At 33.9% G+C, this 27011-nt stretch overlaps 1 protein-coding gene and 1 pseudogene across 3 annotated transcripts in view; one reads left to right on the plus strand and one right to left on the minus strand.

Moving 5' to 3' along the window:
• The window catches only part of CSMD3 (CUB and Sushi multiple domains 3), a 1246722-nt gene that overhangs the window by 148837 nt on the left and 1070874 nt on the right, over positions 1–27011 (plus strand). For all 3 annotated transcript variants that reach the window (XM_066265798.1, XM_066265799.1, XM_066265800.1), the window contains exon 3: positions 15783–15895. In XM_066265798.1, the coding sequence (XP_066121895.1) occupies positions 15783–15895 (113 nt within the window). The remainder of the gene's footprint in view (positions 1–15782; positions 15896–27011) is intronic.
• Positions 16122–25991, minus strand: LOC136331287 (KATNB1-like protein 1 pseudogene; annotated as a pseudogene).

Genomic DNA, 27011 nt, shown 5'->3' on the forward strand with positions numbered 1-27011 from the left:
TGGCAAGGATGTTGTGTGTTAGTGTGTGTGTAAATTGCATATGTGATATTAACAACTGTGTTTCAACAATAAGAGAAACAACACCACTTTTTTTTCTTATCTATTATATTAATGAATTCCACCTAATGACAACATGATTTTTTTTACTCTTAATCCCACTATGGCCTTGGTAATAGCTTTGTATAGAGTGGGTAGATTCCATGAAACTGAGGAATTAAGTGTAGAAATGATTTTTTTTTTCTGTGGACAAGCTTGAAAAAGATGTATTGTGGTTAGTATGCTCCTCTCCAATGCTTTAATTTACTAAAGACTTGTATTGCCATGAGGCATACAAGTGAATTAGAAAAAATAAGCCAATTAAAATTTTGATGCACCTTAGGCAGTTAATGACTCTTCTTAGATATCATTCCTCACTATGGTGCATTCAAATTAATGATTGAATAGACCTCAAGGATGAGGTTTCTAAACTTTTTTTTCAAAATAAAAGACTCTTTCAGATCTGAGTAAGGCAAGGATTCAAGAGTATACACAATCATTTGTTGTTTATACTAGGCATGTTGCCCAAAAGAATTGAGGTGGCTTTTAGAGAAGAGACAGACTATATTAAACTATGAAATAGGGATTAAGACTTAAAACAAAAGATGTCAACAAGCAAATTTAAACACTTTGTTCCATGAATATTTATTCTATATTTTATAGGAAATCTATGAAACATTTTCTTTTGATACTCTACATTCAGTGAAATAACCCTGATATCATAAAAGCAAATTTTACATGGTGTTAACAAATTACTAACTAGAGATATTTCTCCATAAACATTCACTTTTTTTCACTTGTGCAAATAGCATAATCAAAATGCTCTCACAGAGAGCAACTTTATGTTATCATAAATATAAAGGTTTTAGTGAAAAAAATTTTCATATAGTAATTTCAAACTCTAAGTAAAAATTTTAGATTAGACATCCCAAAATTAGCTCTTTATTAATTATTTTAGATTTGTTAATTATTTTAGATTTGTTATGATATTCTAAGGGAAGCTAGTTATTCTGTATCTGTTAAAAACTAACATTTTCTAATATCATTCTATTTCTATACAATTCTGCTAACATCATTTCAGATACTATTCCCAATACTTTTATTAAATTTTAGAAATATCAATAACTTCTCTAAATTGCAAAATTAGGCTTTTAAGCAAATGACATGTGATTTTAAATTGGTTAAAACATAGCTAACTGGTTATATTTGTTTACATTTTTACGTATACTGTTTTTAAAATGATGGATTAAAAGATTTACTTTAACGTAGAAAACTACGTTATCGATAAAAGTTACCTTCTATTGACCACTTATTTTATTAAATCATTTTACTAAATCTAAATTAAAAGGTCCATAACATTAAGGGTTCCATATTCATATCAGAATCCACTTAAAAAAATAACCTGGTTGCTGTTATGACGTGACATGCATCCAGAGGCATATTTATTATGTCATAAAAATAATTACATAGTGGGGACAGATAAAAGAGGGAAAAGGGGGGATAAATGGTGACGAGGAGACTGAACTTGGGGTGCTGATCACACAGTATGATACACAGATTATATATAACAGAATTGTACACTTGAAACCTATACCGTTTTACTATCCAATGTCACCCCACTAAATTCAATAAAAAATTTAAAATGTAATTTTATCAAAGAGAACTAACTATTCTTTCATAGTTGCTTGAAGTTTGATGTTCTTATGACATCTAGAAGTTATTGAGCCCATATAGAAAAAGAACTAAATGTATCAACAAAGATTTATAATTGGGGCTAAATTTTGAGAAGACAAAAAAATTAAATTTAGAGATTCAAGAAACCCACAAGATAATTTTTTGTGTAATCTTACTAAATCAGATTTAAAAACAGTAATTTTAGAAAATAAAAGGGATGATAAATTTGTACACATACTTGTACAAAACTTAAGGTTTTTTTTATAAAATCAGTGGCAAATTATTGTCAAAATGTTATCTTCAACTATATTAGTATCAATGCATTAGATGTTTATTATATGTTTCTTTAAAAATAGATGTTTTTAGATATTTCAAAATCAAGATAAAATTTTTACATACTGCTATATAATATATGACACTAGGTTTGGTAGCTAAAAGGTTTAAATATGCACAGAATATGTAAACTTGTCATAGCAGCAACCAATATACAAGTGATAATTTTTAAAAATGCATGAATAAATTATACCAACCTCATTCATTCATTTTTAAAATGTGATCTAACTGTAAGAGTAAAATTACTTCTGGGTGAGAATGGATTTTTGGAAAATACTCAAGCAAATAGAAAAGTAGTATTAATACAACTGCCTTTTCACCAGATCTATTGGGATACAGATACTAACTCACTATTTAATGTGTCAACTTAAGTTCCATATGAACTTCCTACATTCTTTTCACATGCTTTAAAAATATTTTGTATATAAAATATACAAAGATGTAACATACAACTTAGGAATTATTATATTAGAAGAGCACCACTGGCTCTGGCTGGTGGCTCAGTGCATAGAGTGTCAGCCTGGTATATGGACGTCTTAGATTCAATTCCAGGTCAGGGCACAAGAAGAAGCAACCGTCTGCTTCTCTCCGTCAGTCTCCACTTTCACTCCCTCTTTCCATTCCAGTGGCTTGACTGTCTTCATTGGAGTGCAATAGCCTCAGGTGGTAAAAATAGCTGTGTACTTGAGCATCATCCCCGGAAGGGGTTGCCAGCTAGATCCTGGTCAGGCATGTACAGGAGTATTGAATTAAGCCTAGCCCTTAACGAGGGAGTGCCAATATTTTTTCCCTCTCTGTCCCATCCCTGGCCTTATTCTGACTTCCTACCACTAACAAATATTCCTATATTATAACCATTATTTCCTCATTTTTTTCAAAAATACAGCTTTTCATACATGAATATATTTTTAGACAGCATAAAGTTTAATTTTGCTTATTTATTTGTAAGTTTTATAAAGTATATCTTTTTCTAAGAATCATCATGTTGTGGCACATTGCTGTAGTTCATCCACTTTAATTCAATCTGTGCATATAGTATATTTTAGTTATGATTATAATGTGCATTATTTTTCTATTTTCTAAAAGATAATTGTTGAACTGTTTTCAGTTTTGCTTTTACTAGTAATGTAGCTACGATAAACTTTTTTGTGTTTTCTGGTACAGAGTACAAAATAATCTATTAGATTCAGATAATGGCTGAATCAGTGTATACAGAAAATGCAGTTGTTCAAATTTATGTAATGCTAATTGTTTTCCCAAATGGTCATACCATTTTATAATATCACTAACAATGATGAATAATTTTTAATGTATAATTGCTTTTTGAAAATTCATTGGAGGTAAAATGATATCATTGTTGGAATTTATACAATTTTTCTCATTGCAATGAGGTTGAACTTCTTTCCTTAAGTTTTTGCCATGAAAAGCTGAAAAAACAATCTAGTTGTATTTTTCTGGGTGAAAAAGAGAATGATCATGTTTGGTTGAAGCTGAAAATAAGAAATTTGATTTGGTGCATTAATTTTTATTTTTATATATATAGAAATGTGAAAAGTATCAATTCATAGTTGTGCCACTTTAGTTGTTCATTGACTGTTCCTCAAACATGCCTTGATGGGTGTGGTGTGGGGGCTCCAGCCAAGCCGATGACAGCAAACCTTTATGCTCATTGAAAAATCAATCTGTTACTGTATGTGCCTTGACCGGGGATTGAACCGGCAACCTCTGTGCTTCTGGAGGATGCTTTAACCAGCCAGGGCTCTACCTACCTATTTCTGGTCTCTTACCAGTGCCTCCTCATGTACAGAGCCCATTAGGTCGGCCGCTGGCACCGAAGTCTGAGCGGAGTATGAAAGGATGGGCATGGGTATGATAGACAGCCTGTAAATAACTGACCCATTCTGTTATTTTTTGCTTTCTATTTCACTTGTTTTTCCATGTGGAGGGTACTAGGAAAATGGTCAGACTAGATATACAGGGTGTGGCAAAAGTAAGTTTACAGTTGTTTGTATGGGAAATAATACAATAATAAATAATACAAGAATAAACTCTTTTTCATACTCTAAACTTACTTTGGCCTTACCCTATATATTGTACAGGTATATTAAATTAGAATAAACTCTCCTGGAAAGAGAGAGTTTGCTTGGTACAAAGATGAATGACCTTAAATCAAAGATTATCCAGTATAGAATTAAGAATTATTAAAAGGTTATAATTAGCAAAGTAAGGTAGTACCATAGTTACGTGTTTATAAATAGTTATTTTTGGAGATTTGTGGAGGAAATGTTAAGATTACAAGTAGCTAAGAAAGGCTAGACTAGAAGCAGAAGAACTTCATAATAAGAGTTTATGAAAAGAGTTTAATAAAAGATGATAAAGGTCTAAATTTAAGCAGAATAAATGGGACTTGAGATCAGTATCTAGATTTGATGTTCATTTTTTATAATTTGTGTCTTATTTTAATATATAACTCAATTAAAATAGAATGACTATAATTCTCTCTCTTATATTATTACCCACATTTATGTGGAAAATTACTCTAGCCATTGTGTTATAGAATAATATTTTAAAATTGTTTTATTTCCTCTCTATGTGGTTCAGAAATAATTGAGAGCATATGTGCATTAACATTAATCATTCTAAAATTCACCTCACATAAAAATATATACATACATTATTTCAGAAATATTTTGAGAGCTTTCTATATACCAGGCTATTATTCCAGGGCCTGGACATTGTGGATGCTGACGATTTATCCACTCTGCTAGGGTTTATATTCTAGTGAGAATAGATGGACCATAGACAAGGAAATTGATCTGGTGGATAACAGTCAGAGTGAATCAATCTGGTAATGGAGTAGAGATTATGCTGGGAAAGAGGTTTGCAAGTGGACAACAGGAACTGAGGAGACTAATGAAATTATCAAGGTAAGAAAAGGTGTGGCAGGAGCAATAAACTTAGTGGAGAGTCACCTTATATATTGCGACATAGAGGTCATAAATTGCACTGAGTTCTAATTAGATCAATGAAGTATGTGAGAGAAGTATCGACAAGGACAACAGGGCGTTTTAGTCTAAACAACAAAAAGACTAAAATTTACTTTAAAGAGGAGATTGAGAAGAGGTCAGGTTTTTAAATAAAGATTTAGGTTTTTAACATATGTTTGAGTTTGATTAGACATAGAAATAGGAACGTAATAAAGTGATTCCATATATCGGTGTGGAGGTCAGATAAGAGGTTGTCTAGATTTTAAATGTTTCACCGATCAGGAGATAAATGCTAGACTATTCAGAGAAAGATTTCATAGTAGAAATAATGAAGTCATGTCTCTGTCCACATAAAGACCACTGCAACATCACAGATGTTGTCAGAAAATGTGTTTCTGAGATTTTTTTTTTTTTTTTTGTATTTTTCTGAGGTTGGAAACGGGGAGGCAGTCAGACTCCTGCATGCGTCCGACCGGGATCCACCCGGCATGCCCACCAGGGGGCGATACTCTGCCCATCTGGGGCGTTGCTCTGCCGCAACCAGGGCCATTCTAGTGCCTGAGGCAGAGGCCATGGAGCCATCCCCAGTGCCCAGGCCAACTTTGCTCCAATGGAGCCTTGGCTGCGGGAGAGGAAGAGAGAGACAGAGAGGAAGGAGAGGGAGAGGGGTGGAGAAGCAGATGGGTGCTTCTCCTGTGTGCCCTGGCCAGGAATCCAACCTGGGACTCCTGCATGCCAGGCTGACGCTCTACCACTGAGCCAACCGGCCAGGGCTGTTTCTGAGATTTTTAAATGGGACTCCAAAATAAAATGACTTCTTGAACAGTTCTTTGTTTTCTTGTGTATTACAAAATTATTGAGAAGTTTTATTTTTTTATCTATATTCTTCCTGCTTTCACTCTTCTACATTCTTTCTCTTCTCATTTTGTTAATTCTTCTATTTTTTTCTTATTTTATTAACATATTAGTTCATTTTCAGTATTTCTTTTGATTAAATATTAAGTCTGACTACTATTAATAAAACTATTACATCAAATACAACAACTTTACATATCTTTTCTCAAAAGTTATATTTTTGTCACATTCTCAAGAATATTCAAAATTTTGCACAAAATCAGAAAATATCTTAATGTGTAAATTAAATCCATTCCTTTTTCTGCCCCCTCTAAAACTAATGAAAATATTTGGTTATGGTTATCCATATTGTTGAATTTACTTTTTTTTTTTATTTATTAAGTGAAAGGTGGGTTGCAGGAAGGCAGAGACAGACTCCCATGTGTGTGCAACCAGGATCCACCAGGCAAGCCTCCTGCAGGGTAATGCTCTGTCCATCTGGTACTGCTGCTCTGTTGCTCAGCAACTGAGCTATTTCAGTGCCTGAGGTGAGGCCATGGAACCTTAGGCAGCATCAGGGGCTAAGAGCCAAATTGCTGGAACCATTTGAGTCATGGCTGCAAGAGTGGAAATGAGAGAGAGAGAAAGAGAGAAGGAGAGAAGGGGGAGGGGTATAGAAGCAAATGGTAGCTTCTCCTGTGTGTCCTGAAAATCCAACCTGAGACTTCCACACACTGAGCCAACGCTCTACCCCTGAGCCACCAGCCAGGGCCCGATTTATATTTATAGAAAGTTTATCTTCACTGTATATTGTTTCTAAATATTATCCACTAGTATCTAGGTAATGAATATGTTTCTTTTATATCTATATCTTTTTAATATTGTGATAAAAACATTTAATTCTTTCTCAAATCATTTCTCATACTTCATAGAAGACTATGGAAATATTCTGACTATAAATTATTTTGTGTACTTGTTTTATATACATGGTTATTGAATACTATACTTGTTAGGGTCATCTATTTCAGGAACCAAATAGCTTATAAATTTGCTTCTCTTCTCTTCACTCTATATAAAAAATAAAAAAACTTCTATGATTCCTATGATAGTCTATCAAAATTTTACCCAAAGTCCACAATGATATAGATTTTCTCAAAAAAATAGAAATGATATTTATATTATAATATTATTTAAAATCCAATTGTAAGATAAGCATTATGTATTCAAATAGGATATATTAACAGTGATGAAATATGATAAAGGAATTCTGATTTCTAATCCTAAACAGATACTGATTTAAAAAACAATATTGTTTTATTATGCTAAATAATTCTATAACATATTAAAAGAACCTTGAATAATAAAGATATAGTCCTTTTTTTTCTTTTTTTAAATTTTCACTAGGACGTTGTCAGTGGCATTTGTCTATTGTCTATTAATATTTCTTACTTCCTTTAGATTTTTTATATTAGAATACATACTTATTTCAAATAAAATTTACTCCCTTGATGCATATTTTAGAGATAATTATATACCACTTTGGATAAAGACAATGACTCAGATTTGTTATGCTTTATAGTATCTAATACATAGGTGGCTGTTAAATTGGAAACAAATATCTTGGGTTACAGAACATTCTTGGGTAGTATTTTCTGTTTTCCTAGTGTAATTGTTAGCAAGGTGCTTTGAAAGCAGTCCCAAGTTAGAAGAAAATGTAGATATATGGTTATTGTTAGTATTATAGAAAGAATTCAATATATCTTATGTCTCCCATGTAGTATTCCTAATTACATTAGCTTATCTTCTCACAAAGGCTCTTTATTAATTTTTAAAGCAACTGCTTCAACACTGTCCCAAAATACACTGTTAAGCATAAATGTACTTTAATTGTCCCAATGAGTTCTGCTATCATTGTTGTGAAGGAAATGTTAAATGATTAAAATATTCTGATTTTACTTTATTCTAATTACTTCCATTTTAATGTCATAATATTAACTTATCGATAACGGAAAAAAGTACACATACCACAGTAGTATGTTTAAAACAGGTAAACAAGAAACATGGTGCAACATCTATTGCTATTTCAAATCATATTTTTATTTTTTATTAGAACTAAATTATGTATATTTGTCAGTATACTCAAATATCATTAATTGATATTTTTGATGTTAGTAAATATCACTCAAGAATTCCTAGGATACTGAAAGTAGAACATCAAGATATACAAAAACATTATGTCTAAAATAAAAACGAAATATTTATACCATTATTTATGTTTGCTAATATTTATTGAGTTTAATTATCTTCAGTGTTATTAAATAAAAATTTTTTATAGTTTTATCTTGACAATGTAAAAAATGATTTTTAAAAAGCTCTATATATAGTAAAACATTTCATAGTAATATAAGAGGTGATTTATAATTTAATTTGAACTAGTCCAACTTAAAATGTTTATATCTAAATTATGATTATTGGACTGAATGATTTTGCACTAGACATTAAAAATTAGCACTTGATAACACTAAATTAGTTCATAAGTCATATCCAAAATTCTAATTAATTAGGTAGAGAAATGACAGTATATATGTTCTATGTCATTGCATTCTCATATTAATTTTTCTCCATGATGTATTCCAATGAAGAAAGAGTATAATTTTATCTAACTTAAAATGACTAAAGAAGGTTTGTTTACAAGGTGCTATGCATCATAAGTATGTGTAGGTCTGTATCATGAGTAAACATTTTCAAGATGCTCTGTCATTCACCAGAAATAATAATCTTAAAGTACAATTGTAAAAATTTATGAGAAAGTGGTGTTGGACATGTGGGTATAATGAATGGTTATGAATAGCTTGTAGGAGTGGTTACAATCTCAGTTGCTCCTATCCAATAGCTTTGAAATTAAAAACTTGACTTAAACAGAACCAAAATTATTTTGAAAAGGTCACTATGTCTCTAAATTTTAGCATATCTAAGTTAAATTTGTAGTATCTTTATTATAATATTTTCCATCATTACCAGCATAAAGCTATATTTAAGACTCTGCAATTGCACTGTTCTATCAATATTTTATTTACCATGTCATACTACTTCTTAACACCTTTCACTTATCTAAATCTTTGAAACTGGCGAATAGCAGAAAATCTCAAAACCTTGTTTATAATATTTTAGATTGATTCAGTTATAATCTGTCTTCATCACTGCAACATGTCACAAAGAATACACAACACACACACACATGCAATGAATGTATGCATGGACATTTTTTAAGCAAACTATAGTAATACCTGGAAAAAATAAACAAAAATCCACTCTAATATGCACATGTTTTAATTACATAAATAAATAATATTAGTTATATTTATTTTGCATTTTCCTAAATTGAGAGATCTTGAAAATTGCCTTTCTGGGAAATAAAAAGAGCTATTAATTTTGAATTATATTCTAATTGATGTGTATTGTATAAATGACTCAAACAATTGTCAGTATAGAAAAATGCAAAGTATATATTTATACAGTAATTTTATCTTACTGAATGTAGATTACTTATTAAGAAATACAATAAAATTTGTATGATAAGGTATCTATACATGGTCTGTTAGACATCTGAAATGTACCAACAATGGTGTCCGGATTTTGTGGTGTGGGAAGCATCAGTTCACTCAGTCAGAAATTATTAGTTCCTAAAGACACGTGTTCTCATCTGGTTTCTTCATCACTTTGTCTCTTCCTCCCTGTTTTTCTCCCACTCTCCATCCCTCTCTTCCTTCTCTTCATAACTGAGAAGCTTCATTAATGATTGAGGTTGTAATAATCCTCTAATCTCGTTCTTGGACATAGTTTTGCCTTAAATTTACCTAAAGCAAACAGTATGTAATCAGCTTTTTCTAATTTAAATCCAAAATAATCAAAAGTTCTAGGAATGCTAAATTGGAGGAAAGAAAAAAAAACAATGTAGAAGAGAAAAATAACATATATTTAAAGGATTACACTTGTGAAATAATCCAGGTTTATATAAGTATCAATGATTGGATGCTACAGGAAAAAATTGCTGATAGGTATGTGAAAGAAGTTTCTAATTCTTACCTTTGTCATCAAGAGTGGATATGGTTAGTAACAAATAAAGCTTTCTAAATGTCATTTTCCAAGTGACATGTTTGTATTAACATACTTAAAAATGACAAGAATGTACAGGGTAGGTTTGACATTTTGACAGAAAACAGAATGGAAGGGAAGTAACCTGTCTAATGCCACAAAGTAGTAAATGGCAACATTGAAATTTCCTCCAGGTAATAATTAACCTGAGTTATCACTTAATGTGTTTCTGCTAATTAGGTGAGCTCTGGGTAGGTTCATTATCAAATTATGGTAAAAATAATATTCAGCATATACTAGGCATTATGTTACATTTTTTAGGGGTTTTTTTTTGTTTGTTTTTGTTTTTTACAGAGACAGAGAGAGAGTCAGAGAGAGAGATAGACAGGGACAGACAGACAGGAACGGAGAGATGAGAAGCATCAATCATTAGTTTTTTGTTGCACATTGCGACGCCTTAGCTGTTCATTGATTGCTTTCTCATATGTGCATTGACTACGAGCCTTCAGCAGACCAAGTAACCCCTTGCTTGAGCCAGCGACCTTGGGTCCAAGCTGGTGAGCTTTTGCTCAAACCCAATGAGCCTGTGGTCAAGCTGGTGAACTCGGGGTCTCGAACCTGGGTCCTCCGCATCCCAGTCTGACGTTCTATCCACTGCACCAACGCCTGGTCAGGCTGTGTTACATTTTTATAAGCAATATCCTGTTTAATTCTCATGAGATAATTCTTTGTATTAAACTAATTTTATTTGGATATAGTACCTTAACTAATATCAAATTGATGATAAGCAGTGGAATGTACTTTTTCCAGTAGTATACCCTAGATTTCAGTCTCGTAGTCACTAATTTCAAGAGCTCCTTAAAAATTTCAAAGTTGGAAAAAATATCTTCATTAATAATTGCAGGTGTTTATGCAAGCTGGGGACACAGTTAAATAGATTTAAATGTCTGAAATTAATTGTCCAACATAACTTTTTGTTATGTCAAGTTTTCTCAGTGATTCAACTGGACTACCTTTGAAATTATGATCATTTATAGTCTTGAAGATGAATTAATCAGTGAATTTAGAAAGTGGATCAGAATGCAAGGACAGTATTTGCAGCAGACAGAGAAGAAATTCAAAGGTTGAAGAAAAATTCTAGTAAAATGTTGTATGGTTCCCGGTTAAAATATTGAGGTTTAAGATGAAATTCCAACATCACTGGAAATAATAAGTTTTATGTAGATGGACTGACTCTAGTTGAAGATATTTGCAAGCTGTTTTTTTTTTTATTAAGTAGAGGTTACTTAACATTTGTTTTCCTTTGGGGTTCCGACAGAAAAGAAAAAGAAACTGATATGCTTACAGCAGAAAAAGATTTAATTATAAATATTCTGAATATAAGGCTGGGCCATGAGTGTTAGGGATAACCTACACTAACTTTCAGGAAATAAGGAATTTTTAGAAATTGTAGGAAAACACCAATGATGAGCTCAAATGTTTGCAGCACCAAAACAATTGTTTAAACAAGAATTCTGGTAAACTGAGAGAAAACCTCCCCTTTACTGCATACTGCATGTACTTACCTGCCAAGACATCATGATGCCTGATGCTTTAATCAGATTCCAAATATTATGGAAGTATGTTCTTCACAAATCTAACAGAGAACACCACTGGCAATGAGAGATATTGTGGCGAGTGTAGTTCTAATATTTCAAGCCACTTCAATACAGTGGAAAGAATTGAAAAGAGTGAAAATGAATGCTGGTTGCTATCTATTTATCTATATGTTTATTATGTTCATAGCCACACCCATGTATACCCCAATCCCTATCCCTATCAATAGGTATATCAGCATCTATTTGATTTCTGTTTCTAGAGCTATACATAGCATATGGTCCTAATATTGTGAATTTGCCTATCTCACACATGATGCCTTCTTCAGGAATTTTGTATTTGATAGAAGCTTCAGATCATTTACTCTCAGCAAATGATATAATTATTCAAATATTGCCACAGTCATCTTTTCCTTTAATAGTACAATTACTGCCATCTTGACATAACCATGAATTATTTGCTGTGCTTCGTGTACCCAGATATCAATAGGGTATGCATGATTTATTCTCCCAGAACAGTCATTACTTTTAATATCAACTTGTTCCTGCGGTTTTCTCATTCGCTTTGAAATTAATAGTTTGTTTCAGCAGAGAATTCTCTGTATATCACCTGCATTGTTTTAAAGAACTGTATAACCAAAGTAAAATTGTAAGATAATTCATACTCAGATATCTTAGTGTAAGTCATGATAAATCACTGTGAAATGCCAGGGTTATAAAATGATTAATTTTAGGCACAGCATGCCAGATTTAGATGAAGGGGCAGTGGATTTGAGCTAATCAAAGTAACTTTTAGTAGCTATTTCTTTAGGTTCCAGAAAACATACCAGATCATTCCACATGATTTCTCTTATTTAACACCAAATTCTGAGATTTTGATGTTACAGCTTTTACTGTTAAATAAAGCTACTCTCCTCTGTGTTTTATCACTCCTCATGTCTGTTTCCCTCAATCTCATTATAAGCAGTAATATGCTCTAGCCCTTTTTAAAGATTGAGTTTATTGGGGTGACATTGGTTAATAAAATTATACAGATTTCATGTGTGCATGCTGTAATACATCATCTGTCTATTGCATCGTGAGTTCACCATCCCAAATCAACTTTCCTTCGGTCACCGTTTATTTTTCCATAAACCTCTTCTACCTACACACAGATGCATCATTTTCCTAGTACATATATTAATTATATAATATATATATATTTATATATATATTTATATATCTGTGTGTATGTGTATGTTTAAAGAGCCCTTTGGTAGCACTATCAGAAATATGATAGATCTAGTTATTCTTTTTTTTTAATGCAGAGCAATAATCTCAGGATAATTTACATATTTACTCAGAATCATTCTCTCAGAACCTGTAAGTATGGTATTTCACATAGCAAAAAGGAACTTTGCAAATGGAATTGATATTACAGACATTTAATAGGGAGGTACCTGAATTATCAAGTGAACACAATCTAATTACATGAGAATTTAGACGCAAAGAACTTTCCTGAGCTGAAGACAGAAGAGGCAGAAGGAATAACCAACCCAGAGAAGAGGTAGAAGGGGGACCAGAGAGGCTTGAAGAACAAGACTGCCCTTGCTGACTCTGAAGATGAAGGAAGACAGGCCACAAAGCAGGGAATGCAAGTGACCTCTAAAAGCTGAGGAAACCTCACTGAGAATAACCCCGAGCAAATAGCCAACAAGGAATTAGGAGCGTTAGTGCTATAATGCTTGGAACTGAATTTGGCAATGGCCTTATGAACTTGGAAATAGAAACAGACATAGTTTCACAGTTCCTGAAAGCAATGTAGCCCAGGTGACACCTTGATTTCACCTTCGTGAGAGTCTAAGCAGAGAGCCAGATGAGTTACGCTCTGGCTAGCCCTGCATAAGTGCAAGAAAACAATGAGTGTTATTTAACTTTGTGGTAATTTGGATTAGAAATAGGTAAATAATATGCATATTCTGTATAAGAACACTAGGCATGTAATAAAAAAATTTGCAATATCTGACCCATAAGGCAAATCTCAATAAATTTCAAGGATTAAATTCATACAGAAAATGTTATCTGACTGTAATGCAAACAAGTTATGCATTGGTAACAAAATATAACTAAAGCAGCTCATATGCTCATTATTTAGGAGATACGGCTCTAAACCATGGGCCAAAGAGGAAATCACAGTTGGAATAGTTCTCTTGTGGGATATAATTTATGCAGCAAAAGGAAGAAAATTTGAAGCTTTAAATTCTTTTATTCTCTAGAAAGACTGGTACATTAAGTGTGTACCAGTGAACTTTTGTAAAGATGTTGATGACAACACAGTGAACAAATTCGAAACAACGTAAATGTTCATCAACAGTAGAATGAATGAATGAAGTGTGATATATCTATTAAAATGGATTTCCATACAACAGTGGTTCTCAGAATGTGATCCATGGATCTTTGAAGGTCTTGAGACATTTTCAGGGAGTTCACTAGGTCAAAACTATTTCCATAATAATATTGAGACATGATTCACCTCTTTCAGTGTGCTGACATTGCTCTCATGTTACAAAGTAACTGGGTAAAAATGTGAGTGCATTAAAGAATCTCAATGAGTGACCTCAAACTATTCTAATACTAGTCACTGAATTCTTTACTACTGCATACCTACAGCACAAAAGAAAAAAAAAATCCAATTGTACCTAAGAATGTTCCTGCTGAAGCTATAAATTGATTTTATTAAATATTTGCCATCTAGTACCCTTGTTTTTAATTACTTGTGTGACAAAATGAAAAGAATGTAAAAAATCCTTCTTGTCCCTGCCAAAATATGATGGTTGTCTAAAGAAAGAGTTATATGATTGAGCTGTCAGCTGAACTAACCACTTTATTCACAGAACAAATTATTCACCTGAAGAAATGACTAATACATAAATTATAATTAACTGCACTTGAGTATTTGGTATATGTTTCCTAAATAAATGAACCTGACTTGTTCTTTCAAGAAAAACAACTGACAGAATTTGTTGTCACTAACAAAGCCTGAGATTTTGTGTACAAAATTAACTAATTGTGGTTAGTTATTTTAAAATGAAATGAAATAATAAATGCATGTTTTAAAATTTTCTCAGCTTCAATTTAAATGTGGTAAATCCACAAAATCTTTTTGGGGTTTTCAGTAATGTTGGAATATAAGCAGATCTAAGCCAAAGTTGAGAAGTACTACCATCCAGAAATAAAAATATATAGTAATTTAGTATAGATTAATTCTACACATATAATGTTGGTAAAAGATATAGCAAAAAAATAATTGCATTGCAAACAATTTTTACATAGTAATTAAAAGAAGAAAAACAGGTACAATTCATAAAATAAAAAGTTATGTCTCATCATTAGTTTTAGAAAATTATATTCCATGAATGTGTATCTTTTTAATTTTTCTTTTCTGATACAGAAAGTGTCAATTGTAAATTACCTTTTATATAAATATATTATGCATACATATATATTTTTTTTTAAGTGAGAGAAGGGGAGATAAAGAGACAGACTCCTGCATGCACCCCAACCAGGATCCACCCGGTAACCCAATGTGGGGTCGATTCTCTGCCAATCTAGGGTCATGTTTTCAACTCAGCTATTTTTAGTGCCTGAGGCAGAAGCTCTACAACCCGTCCTCACACCCAGGGCCATCACACTCAAATCAATCCAGCCATGGCTGTGGAGGGAAAGAGAGAGAGAAAGGGGAGGGGGAGAAAGGAGAGGCAGATGGTTGCTTCTCCTGTGTGCCCTGACCAGGAATCAATCCCTGGACATCTTCATGCCAGGTTGACGCTCTACCACTGAGCCAACTGGCCAGGGTCTATATTTTTAACTATCAGAAAAATAATTTATTTGACAGATTGTAAATGTTAAGTTGTTAAATCAGCACCATAAAATATGCATAAGCACATACTCTCATAGTTCATTTACAAAACTTTGAATTAATATTTTCCTATATATGTTAAATATGATAGATATATAGTAATCCATATGCATACATAAATAAATAATAAATTAATGTGTTTATATATTTACAGTAATTGATTTTGATGAGTGAGTTCTAATCAACATGTCATAAATTTCTACATATATATTTATATGTATGCCCATTCTTATACAAAGCTTGGGGATATGATAAAATTACTGGAATGTTTTTGAACTTTGTTTGGTAAAATGTCTATGACTCTGATAATTAATTTTTTTATGTTTTTAGGTTAACAGGATTCCACTTGCCACCGCCAGTGACAAGTACCAAATCTGTGTTCTCACTACGTTTGACCAGTGATTTTGCAGTTAGTGCTCATGGGTTTAAAGTATATTATGAAGGTAAGTGATGATATACATAAGGACCACTACACAGTCAAATGTCGTCAAATCGAACTTCTCCAGGGTGGAAATGGAAGAAACAATGGCCAAAAAGAGACAGTTGATCCTGTTATCTCAAATCCTGTCCCGGGATTCACATTGTTATTAATCATTAATATATAATAAAATGCTAGAATTAATGAGCTTTAATGGGTCAGAGCAGCATGCCTCCACATAGAAAAGTCTTTCACTTAAATTTTAGGAGATGAGACCCTACAATCACTATAAGGTTAGAGATTAACAGAAGGCAGCAAAATGTGAGAGTAATAGGAAAGTAGGCCTGATGAGAGATTCTGGTATCTCGGCCTCCACCCTGCTCCCCTCTGTACTTCGCTTCTCTGCCGGAAAATTAATAGTCTGTCTTCTCGGCCAGCAAGAGTCAAAAGAAAAAATCCACTGAGACACAAGTTAACTTCCATGGTAAGCTGGCCTTTCCAGGCCACAGATCAATATCCCTCAACAACAACGAGGAAAACTAAAGAGCTTTTGATACTGAAGGGTTTTATCTGGAACTTTGGTACAAATTCATTTGGCATTGAAACCAGATATGATCTGATTGGAGGCCATTTACAACCTTTATTTATCCCACATAGTGTGAGAATTCATCTGTTCACTACAGCTATGGTTTGATAATGGGGAGGTACACCAGGATTTGTTGAGAGTATTAAAAATGTATAGAATCTGTATGTTTTTTCTTTATAAAATGTGAAAAAAAACCTTAATGGTAGAAATAATCTATTCTGAGGCTTTCAGATAGAGGTCATGGACTTGTCATTTCTTTTGTGATTTGACAATAAAATTTTCAACTAATTTAGGTAACAGCCATTACCTTACCCATAGAAATAGCTCAGTTGTCAGCCTGCTTCCTGAGGGCTATATCACAGCAGATCTAATATTGTCATAGAGATACACAAACATAGTTGTCAGGGTGGTTACTTTCTATGGCACATGATAATTTGAAATATGATAGTTTAAAACCGTACTAGAAAACAATCACATATAAAATAGAATTTCTTAGTATAAAGGTTAACAGTTTGCGTGTCTGGCAAGTTTTAAACTAAACATTTCATCTAGTACTAGAAAATAAAAATACCCTCTAGCAAACAGTTGAATGATAATGTTCTCTCTTTTTCACATCTGAAATAATGTTATATTGCAGCAGTGTTGAATACTGTAGACTGTCTTTTTTCTAGGATGGGAGGACACATTCCAACTTTCCTCCATTGTGATAATAATAATTATTATTTTAAAGGTGTTTTCATAATAGTTAAATTTTTTTATTGGCAACTTTATTTATAGTTTAAAACACAAAGATTTTATTTTTTTATTTTTTATTATTAATTTTAATGGGGTGACATTAATAAATCAGGGTACATATGTTCAGAGAAAACATCTCCAGGTTATTTTGACATTTAATTATGTTGCATACCTATCACCCAAAGTCAAATTGTCTTCTGTCACCTTCTATCTACCAAAAAGCCCTTAAGTAGATGACTGGATAAAGATGTGGTACATCCATGTGACGCTATGGAATACTACTCAGCCATAAGAAATGATGACATTGGATCATTTATAACAACATGGATGGAGCTTGATAACATTATACGGAGTGAAATAAGTAAATCAGAAAAAACTAAGAACTGCATGATTCCATACATAGGTAGGACATAAAAATGAGACTAAGAAACACAGACAAGAGTGTGGTGGTTACAGGGAGGGAGAGGAGACAGAGGGAGAGGGGGGAGGGGAGGGGCACAAAGAAAACTAGATAGAAGGTTTTATTTTAAGTAATGCAAATTTGGCAACATTGAAGGAGTTAGTAATACAATAATTTTCAATTAAAGGCTCCTTAAGAGAAAACCTGCCTCTGTGCATCAATGTATAAAGATATTTTGGGTTAGTTTATTATTTTAGTAAGTACTAAGTATACTGAAAGCATACTAATTTGGAAGATGAATTATGATGTTGCTCTGTTTCCTAGATTGACTGTCAAGTTTTATAAAGAATTCAAAAAATATTTTCAAAGCTGCCTGTTTTTTCTGTATATGCAAAATTAAATTCCTGCCTCCCTTTCTTGCATCAGTGAAATGGACTCATCTATCTTCAGGACATTTACATGTACATGTTGATATCCCCAGCTTAAAATCTAAGGTACTAGGTGTCCAAGTAATATTCAGGGAGTGGCTATTATGCTGTAGAAATCTTTAGGCATTTATTTGTGATGGGAATCCTTTACCATGTATATTAGACTTATATTGCTACCCTAACAAATGACCACAAATTTAGTAGCTTAAACAACAAATACATTATCTCATGTCCTACAGATAAAAAGTCCGGCTTGACCTCTGCTGGTATCTCTGCTCAGGGTCTCAAAAAGCTGAAATAAAAATGTCATCTGGTTGGGCTCTTATCGGGAGACAAGAAAGAACATACTGCTTATAGCTCTTTGAGGCCTCTCTCTTCTTTGACCCTACATGTGAGAACCAGCAGCTGGATTCTCTCTCAGACTTGGAATCTCTGCCTTCCTCTTGTGATACATCTTTCTACGATCTTCTCCCCCAAATATCTGACTCCAGCTGGAGGCATTTTTTGGCTTGTAAGGGTCTATGCGATTTCACTGGGCCCACCTGAATAATCAAGGCTATTATCTCTATATTGATTTTCTTAAACTTAATTATCTACAAAATCTTTTTTGCCATGTAGTATGATATAGTCACAGATTCCAGAGTTGGTTTTTTTTTTTTTGTTTTGTTTTGTTTTTTTTGTGGGGTGGGCTTCATTTGTTCCACCATACCAGGTACAACAGTATGTAACACTTTAGAAGAAGAAGTATCTACAAACATGAGTTAACTAACCATACCAACTGGTCTATTGTGAAGTCCAGAAAACTTAGTTTGAAATTTGAAAGCCTGTCCTTCATCCTCCATCCCCCACCCCCCACATTTTGGACCCAAGTTATTATCTACAAAGACCTCAACTACAATTCTGTACCTTACCCATACTGCAGTAAAAGTTCAATACTCTAAACTGGACATTTTTCTACATATATCCTTGCATGCTATTTTTTTTTCATGATGGTCTTTTGTTTGAATCTCATTAATTTTCATTTCATCTCCCTCTAGATATCGTTTATTATTTCCATTTTTTTTAAAAAAAAATCTTTCCTAGGACTTTGTCCATATCAATTAGAATTTATGAGAATTCATTTTATTAGTGACATTTGTATATTTATGGGCTTCTCAAACTATCAACACCAGACCACATGCCCAGAATCATCTGGAGAATGTGTTAAAATGTAAATTTTTTGTCCCTAATTCCATATCTTGAGTCACATTCTGGAGTAAAGCCTTTGAAAATATGCACTATAATTCCAATTTCAAATCTAATGTAAATAAATATTGATAAAGTAAGACAGCCTGTGATCTTCACAAACTTTACAAGCTTATAATATCCTAGTTTAGCCCATTTACTTTAAAACTTTGCAGGGTGATGTTTCTGTTTTAAAATTTTGATCAAGTTTAAGAACTCTTAACCATTTATTTATTTTTTTTTAATTTTTTTTGCATTTTTCTGAAGCTGGAAACAGGGAGAGACAGTCAGACAGACTCTCGCATGCGCCCGACCGGGATCCACCCGGCACGCCCACCAGGGGGCGATGCTCTGCCCATCCTGGGCGTCGCCATGTTGCGACCCTCCTGGGTGTCGCCATGTTGCGACCAGAGCCACTCTAGCGCCTGGGGCAGAGGCCACAGAGCCATCCCCAGCGCCCGGGCCATCTTTGCTCCAATGGAGCCTTGGCTGCAGGAGGGGAAGAGAGAGACAGAGAGGAAGGCGCGGCGGAGGGGTGGAGAAGCAAATGTGCGCTTCTCCTGTGTGCCCTGGCCGGGAATCGAACCCGGGTCCTCCGCACGCTAGGCCGACGCTCTACCGCTGAGCCAACCGGCCAGGGCTTAACCATTTATTAAAAACAATTTTCTTCTAAACTTTTTGAAGTCAAAGCTGTAAATTGTTAATTTTTGTGGGAAATTTACTGCATTAATATCTGGCTACACAAATCTTTATTTATCCTCATTATTGTGTACCATATACTTTAATATCTTGTCACTATTTTCCAAAGTGTGTTTCACAAAACTTTGGTTACATGTTTGTTAGTGTCATTAAAAACAAGTGAGTATATTACTATTCTGTGAAACAAAAATAATAAGAAACCCTAATGTATACTAAGTTAAATAGTCATATAACTATTTTTCCAAATTTGGCCAGGATATAACTGGTAAGAACAGTGTTCTATGAAGAACATAGTGAGAAATGGTCTTATGTCTTTCTAGATCTGCTAAACAGAATTTAAAATACATCCTAGTGCCACTAAGTTATTTTGTATAATGGAGTTCTTTGACATTTTACTATAAAAAAATACATAATCAGTCTTATAGATGAGAGAGGATATAGTTCTATACCATGGAATATCTTACCATTTTTATATTCATTTATTGTGAAAACAAAGTAATATAATCCACATATAAAGTAGATTATACTTGGTAAATGTAGTTATTAATATTAGTATATATATTATAGACAGCAGTTTCTTTAATGTTTGGAAATCATAATGAATAATGTAAGCATATTTCAGTGAGCCAATTCAATTATCAGAAACAGATATAAAAATAAGAATATAGTATTGAAAATCACTTCAAAGCTAAGGTATTTTTTATGTCATAATAATGCTTGATGTATGTGACTAAGTAATTAAGAAATTATAGTGACAAAAGGTGCACCTTAAGCACATATGCTGTCAAATCACTTCACATTTTATTTCAGAAATATAAAAATTTGGATAATAACACTGTTACTGTTAAATATAATTTTTTTATTTATTCATTTTAGAGAGGAGAGGGAGAGACAGAGAGAGAGAGAGAGAGAGAGAGAGAGGAGAGACAGAGAGAGAGAAGGGGGGGAGGAGCTGGAAGCATCAACTCCCATATGTGCCTTGACCAGGCAAGTCCAGGGTTTCGAACCGGTGACCTCAGCATTTCCAAGTCGACACTTTCTCCACTGCACCACCACAGGTCAGGCCATGTTAAATATCATTAATGAGTGATTTTATTTAGCCAATCACAATGCTAAACCAGTTTATATGGATTTTCTCACACGAAAAAATTAAATAAAAAATTATAATGAGCATGAATTTAACAAAGCACTAACCTTAATGTAAAAATACATTGAAATGCCTTACATATGTAAACTGTATACATTTTGGAGACTTAATTTATATATAACTATGAACATAATTTCATTTTTAGTTAGATGGTTATGACCAAATAAAATTGAATATAAAAGAACATTACAAAAATAAGATCCTGAATAAATTATATATTGAAACAATATGTAACATAAAATATGAACTATTTTCTTGCATATATTCTGTGACCTATGAATTATTTGTCCTTTACTAAATCTTAACATACATAAGAATATTTATCTATTTACTATTCTATTCAGCTTTCTATCACACATGTTTATTAAATGTTTATCCTAGACAATGTCAAATAACTTTAGTGATTTAAATTTAGGAATTAGTTTCAATTCCTAAACTTAAAAAAATTTACACTGTAGTATAATGAAATATAATAGAGAGCTTACAATTTAGAACCAAGTCAATTATGCTTCTGACAAGATAGTTGAATTGTGGCATGATAAATTTAAAATAAAATTACATATATAGTTTGCTGGAAATAAATGTGAGTTAGAGTCATAAAAGAAGAAAATAAATCTTCACCTTAAATACTTTTAACAATAAATAAGATATATTTTTAAAAAATACTGCAAGGAGATAGCACACATGCAAAAACATTTTTTTTTCTTTGTTTCTTGATCAGATTCAAATCTTTTGCCTTTAGGATTCCATAGAATCAGCTCACTTAAGATTTGAAATATCCTAATTCTATAGTGACTTTCTAACTAAATCATTTAAACAGTAGGAACTGTTCAAAATCTCAACCCAGAGAATGATGCAAATGATCCTTTTTAAAAAATTTCATCTTAAAAATTAAGTTAAAAGAAAGTTATAATGAACATGTAGATTTGGCTGGGTATACATGAAATTTATTAGTTGTTTTACATCAGTTACCCAGGAATATGTAAATCAGTTTCACTGTACTCACAAGAAAGCTTCAACAGTACTATCAACATTATAAATGATTTTAGAAGTTAAGCCATAACATTTTAAATATTTCACATTTCTGCACAGTGTGGCATGTCCAGTCTCTGGAATTAGATCTCACCATTGTGTGCCTCTATTCATGAAATATCTCATGAACATATATTAAATTTCTATATATACTATGCTATTTAAACTATTCTACTTTAAATCTCCAATTCTTGTGCTTAGATAACTGTGTACATACCTCTTTGACCAGACCATTTATGTCTTATTTTACCAGACTTTGTTCAGGCCTTAACTCCAGAATGCCATCTCTGGAATCCAGGAATGAGCCCAGTGTTGCTCAACGATCTTTTCTCTATGTGCTCAGATATGCACACACCTTATCGCAATATTATGGTCCAGCATTTTGCATTTTTCACTCACATCAGGATGTGAGAAGCTTGGGGGTATGGAATATATATTATTTGTCTTGTAAAAGTGTCCCATATTTCAGCACATTTCTGGCACATTGCAAGCAATTAACAAATGCTTGTTAAATTCAACTGATATAAAGGATATCTAATAATTTTATAAGTAATGAGAAAAGATTTAATACACTGGCCATTTTTAAAGAATTGAAACTTTAGTGAATGCGTTGAAAAGTCAGACATTGCCTACATTTAACCATTTAGAAAGTGTATTCATAGATATTGATTTTATTTGTTTGTTTATTTATTATTTATTTATTTATTTATTTATTTTTGGAATTTTTCTGAAGTGAGAAGTGGGGAGGCAGTCAGACAGACTCCTGCATGAGCCTGACAAGGATTCACCCAGCATGCCCACCAGGGGGCGATGCTCTGCCCATCTGAGTATTGCTCTGTTGCAACCAAAGCCATTCTAGCACCTGAGACCGAGGCCACAGAGCCATCCTCAGCAACCAGGCCATCTTTGCTCCAATGGAGCCTTGGCTGAGGGAGGGGAAGAGAGACAGAGAGGAAGGAGAGGGGGAGGGGTGGAGAGGCAGATGGGCGCTTCTCCTGTGTGCCCTGGCCAGGAATCGAACCCGGGACTCTTGCATGCCAGGCCAATGCTCTACAACTGAGCCAACCAGTCAGGGCCCATAGATATTGATTTTAAATGAATAAGGTTTAGGAACATTATTGGACTTTTATTTGAAAAAAAGCCATAAATAATACATATAAATTTTTTTTTAGTTTTTATGGGTGTGCCCTTCTTTTAAAAATATTTACTATCTTGCCTGACCAGTGGTGGCTCAGTGGACAGAGGGTAGACCTGAGGTCCCAGGTTCAAAACCTCAAGATCACTGGCTTGATTGCAGGCTCGCCAACTTGAGTGTGGGGTCACTGGCTTGACTGTAGGATCATCGATGTGATTCCATGGCCACTGGCTTAACGCAAAGTTACTGACATGACCCTACGGTTGCTGTCTCAGCTGGAGTCCACCACTCCACCCCACCCTATTAAGGTGTGTATGAGAAGCAATCAATGAACAACTAAAGTGCCTCAATTATGAGTTGACGCTTCGCATTTCTCTCCATTTCTCTCTCTCACTAAATGAGTAAATAGTGATAAATAAAATATTTACTATATTGAAATAAATAGTTTCGTTTTTAGAAAAAATTATTTATTTATTTTATGGAGAGAAGAAGGGATAGAGAGAGAGAGAGCAAGCATGGGACAGGGCCATCCATCTGTTTCTGTGTGTGCCCTGACTGGGCATTAAACTGGCAACCTCTACACTTCCAGATAATGCTCTAACCAACTGAGTGTTCTGGGCAGAGCAATACTTTCTTTCTTTTTCGAGGGGCATTAATTGTCACTAGAAACTATATTTAAAAAAAAAGATCTACAGTCTTATGGTAGTTTATACCAACCATTGGAGGATGTAGTAATATAGTGTTGGTCAGCACTAACTGTAAACATTTCTAAAGCATTTTATGTAATGGTTTCAAACATAAGATAGTAGAAAAGAATTAGAATTTGTACAAAATTAGAATTAAAAATAAGAATAGTTAGTGAATTTATTCAAATGAAGCTTAAATAATAAAGAACTAAAAAATATTAGAAATTTTACATAATACAAAGTGAATATAAATTAGCCAACTCTTTATGAACATTACCAGGTATGGATTCATACAAATATATAGTCACCTTTTTCATTTATACATACATGGTATGATGTTTTGACAAAATAAAGTCAGAAGATTAAAAATATTCTTAAATTTTAAAGATGGGGTGGATGAATTTTAACAAAAATATTCTACAGGAATTGAAACACCTGACTGAATTTCATACTTTTATTATACCAGAAGCATGGTTGGTTTCAATATTTTAAAATTCATATTGGTACCACACACCTTGGCTTATAATAATTAAGGAATTTTGTATACACAGTACCTTAATTGGACAAAAGTTTTCAGTATTGATTATTCACAATGGCATTTTAAACGTTCAACGTCTTTTCAATATTAGAAAATAGCTGCACACATTTAAGTGTTTTCTTATACAATATACTTTATAAAAAGGTAATGATTAGTCTTTGTGGTTTCTAGTAGTTTTCTTATTTTTTCACATACCATAAAGTATATATATTCTGGTGCAGGATTGCATTAAGATCCAGTTTTTAAACAATGTTATCAAAGAACCATATGAATACCAATGCAGCAAGGTGAATATCTACATGGTACATTTTTACCTCCCTGAAGTTGAAGCTGCTCCTTTGGAATATTTTTCAATATCAATGTGAAGCAGATTGTTATGGTTTGTGTAGCTTAAAAAAAAAAAAAAAGGATTCAGCCCTGACCAGTTGACTCAATGGATAGAGCATCAGCCCTGAGTGAGGGTGTCCTGAGTTTGATTCCTGAGCAGGGCACACACAAAAAGTGACCATCTGTTTCTCTTTCCCTCTGTCTCTCCCCCTTGCTTTCTTTTTTCCCCTCCTGCATCCACAGCTTAGTTGGTTCCAGCATTGACACAGGCACTGAGGATAGCTCAGTTGATTCCAGCATTGGCCCCAGATGAGGGTTGTTGGGTGGGTCCTGGTTGGGTGCATGCGGAAGTCTGTCTCTCTAGCTCCCTTGATCTCACTTAAAAAAATATGAATATTTTCATCATCTATTTCTGTTTTAGTTCATAGTTCTAACCAGCACCTTTTTAATGACTGCTTGAAGCCAGTTTAAGCCAACTATCATATATTCTTCAAATTTGCTTTTAAGTAGTGATTCTACTAGAGACAAGAAGCAGCCAGGTGAGACAAATTGTTTTTATTCTTGTAAACTATAGGTGAGTACAAGAAGGCAACCCACCATCACTCCAACGTCTTCCATCCTCACCAAATAAGCTGCAGTTCAATTACACTTCTCTTTGCCTGGAAAATTAAAGCTACATTCAATCTCCAATTCCTGCCGAACAAAACTTGTGCCAATGTTTCATAGTCCAGAGAAACCTCAGGGAAAAAAACAAAACACTGTATTTTGATGATGGGCTTTCTGTCTGGGAAGAACCAGAATTAATGGCATTAAGCAAAGATGGTTGACTCTCGTGGTGTAATTTTTCAGGCAGGTGGCTGCACAATCCAGTTTCTTTCTTTATTTTTCATTTGCCATGTCACCGCCCTCAATCCTAAGTGACTGTTTCTTTTTATACAAGGATTTGGAAAAGGATGATGACCTTTCTTTCTGTGGTACATCACCTTACATAGTTTATCTGGGCTACTCACAGCTTGTCCAGCTGTTCTTATTCATCTACGTAGCCCACTGTTTTGTAGATTTCTGAACCTCCTTCATGTTCTTATTAATGAAATGAAAGATCATTTTTTCTAGGAAGATCAATGGAGGGATCGTCACTATTATTACAAGTTTCATTTTTTAACATTAGAGTTTTCAGATGTCATAATCTCTTGAATACAGGCACCTCTGCCCAGCCTTGATGAACAGTGGCTGGAAGGTCCACCCAATACCATTCACATGTGGCTGTCTGACATGCATTTTCATAGAAAAGATAAACCAATGGTTTGTTCATTTCCGTGTCCCTGGGAAAAAATGTGATGGGTGTGCTTAATTTCACTAACAACAACGCCGCTGACAAGAAAAGTGTATAACATCAGCTTTCTACAGCTTAAACATTAGCATTTGAAACAAATCCTTATTACATTTGCTGTCATACTGGTAACTCTAGAATCTAAGCAGAAGATATAATATGGGTGTTTTTTCTAAGCCTTTGTAAATGCACTGATCAAATAATTTATAATTAGTTGAAAACATGGCTGGGTCCTGGTACATATTTTCTCTCCTCTAAGCAAGTGTCCCTATGATCCAGTGCACATTTTACCTACTGACCCCTGTGCCATTCCCAACTCTACACCCTCACCTTTCAGGGCGGAGATAGTGGAGGAAGTCTTTAAACAAACCTGAGGAGCATGAGGGTCAGTTTTTCATTCTGGCCTGACCCTGCTCTTGAGGTGGAGTACTTGGTGCAGTGACCGACTCATCTGCAATATGTGTGGGGTCAGAGGGACCCCAGAGGCTAGTGCTGCCCAGGCCTGGAGCCCTGAGTGTACCCAGCCTCCTCTTCATCTTCTCAGGTGGGAGGGGGTTCATGAACATGCAGGGCCACCTTGGCTCTGCTCACCTCCAAACCCCTGCTCAGCACAGTCAGAGAACTAGTGACTTGGAACACATGCTTTCTGAAACGTCAGGGAAGATTCTGCGCAATAAACCTGGTTGGGAATCCACCAGACTGGCGCTGCTTCTCGGTAACGGTTATAACGCACCTGCAGGAGGGGTGTGAGTCTTCAGTCCGCACACTGACCAGTTGTCTCTTGGTTCTGAGATGCACTGTGAGGCTACCTGAGTTGTGCTGCTGCAGGCCCTGCAGAGGGGCGCTGCTGGCTCTTCCCCAGCCTGGAGGTGGA

Source organism: Saccopteryx bilineata, chromosome 3 (genome assembly GCF_036850765.1).
Source record: "Saccopteryx bilineata isolate mSacBil1 chromosome 3, mSacBil1_pri_phased_curated, whole genome shotgun sequence".
NCBI classification, from domain to species: Eukaryota; Metazoa; Chordata; class Mammalia; order Chiroptera; family Emballonuridae; genus Saccopteryx; species Saccopteryx bilineata.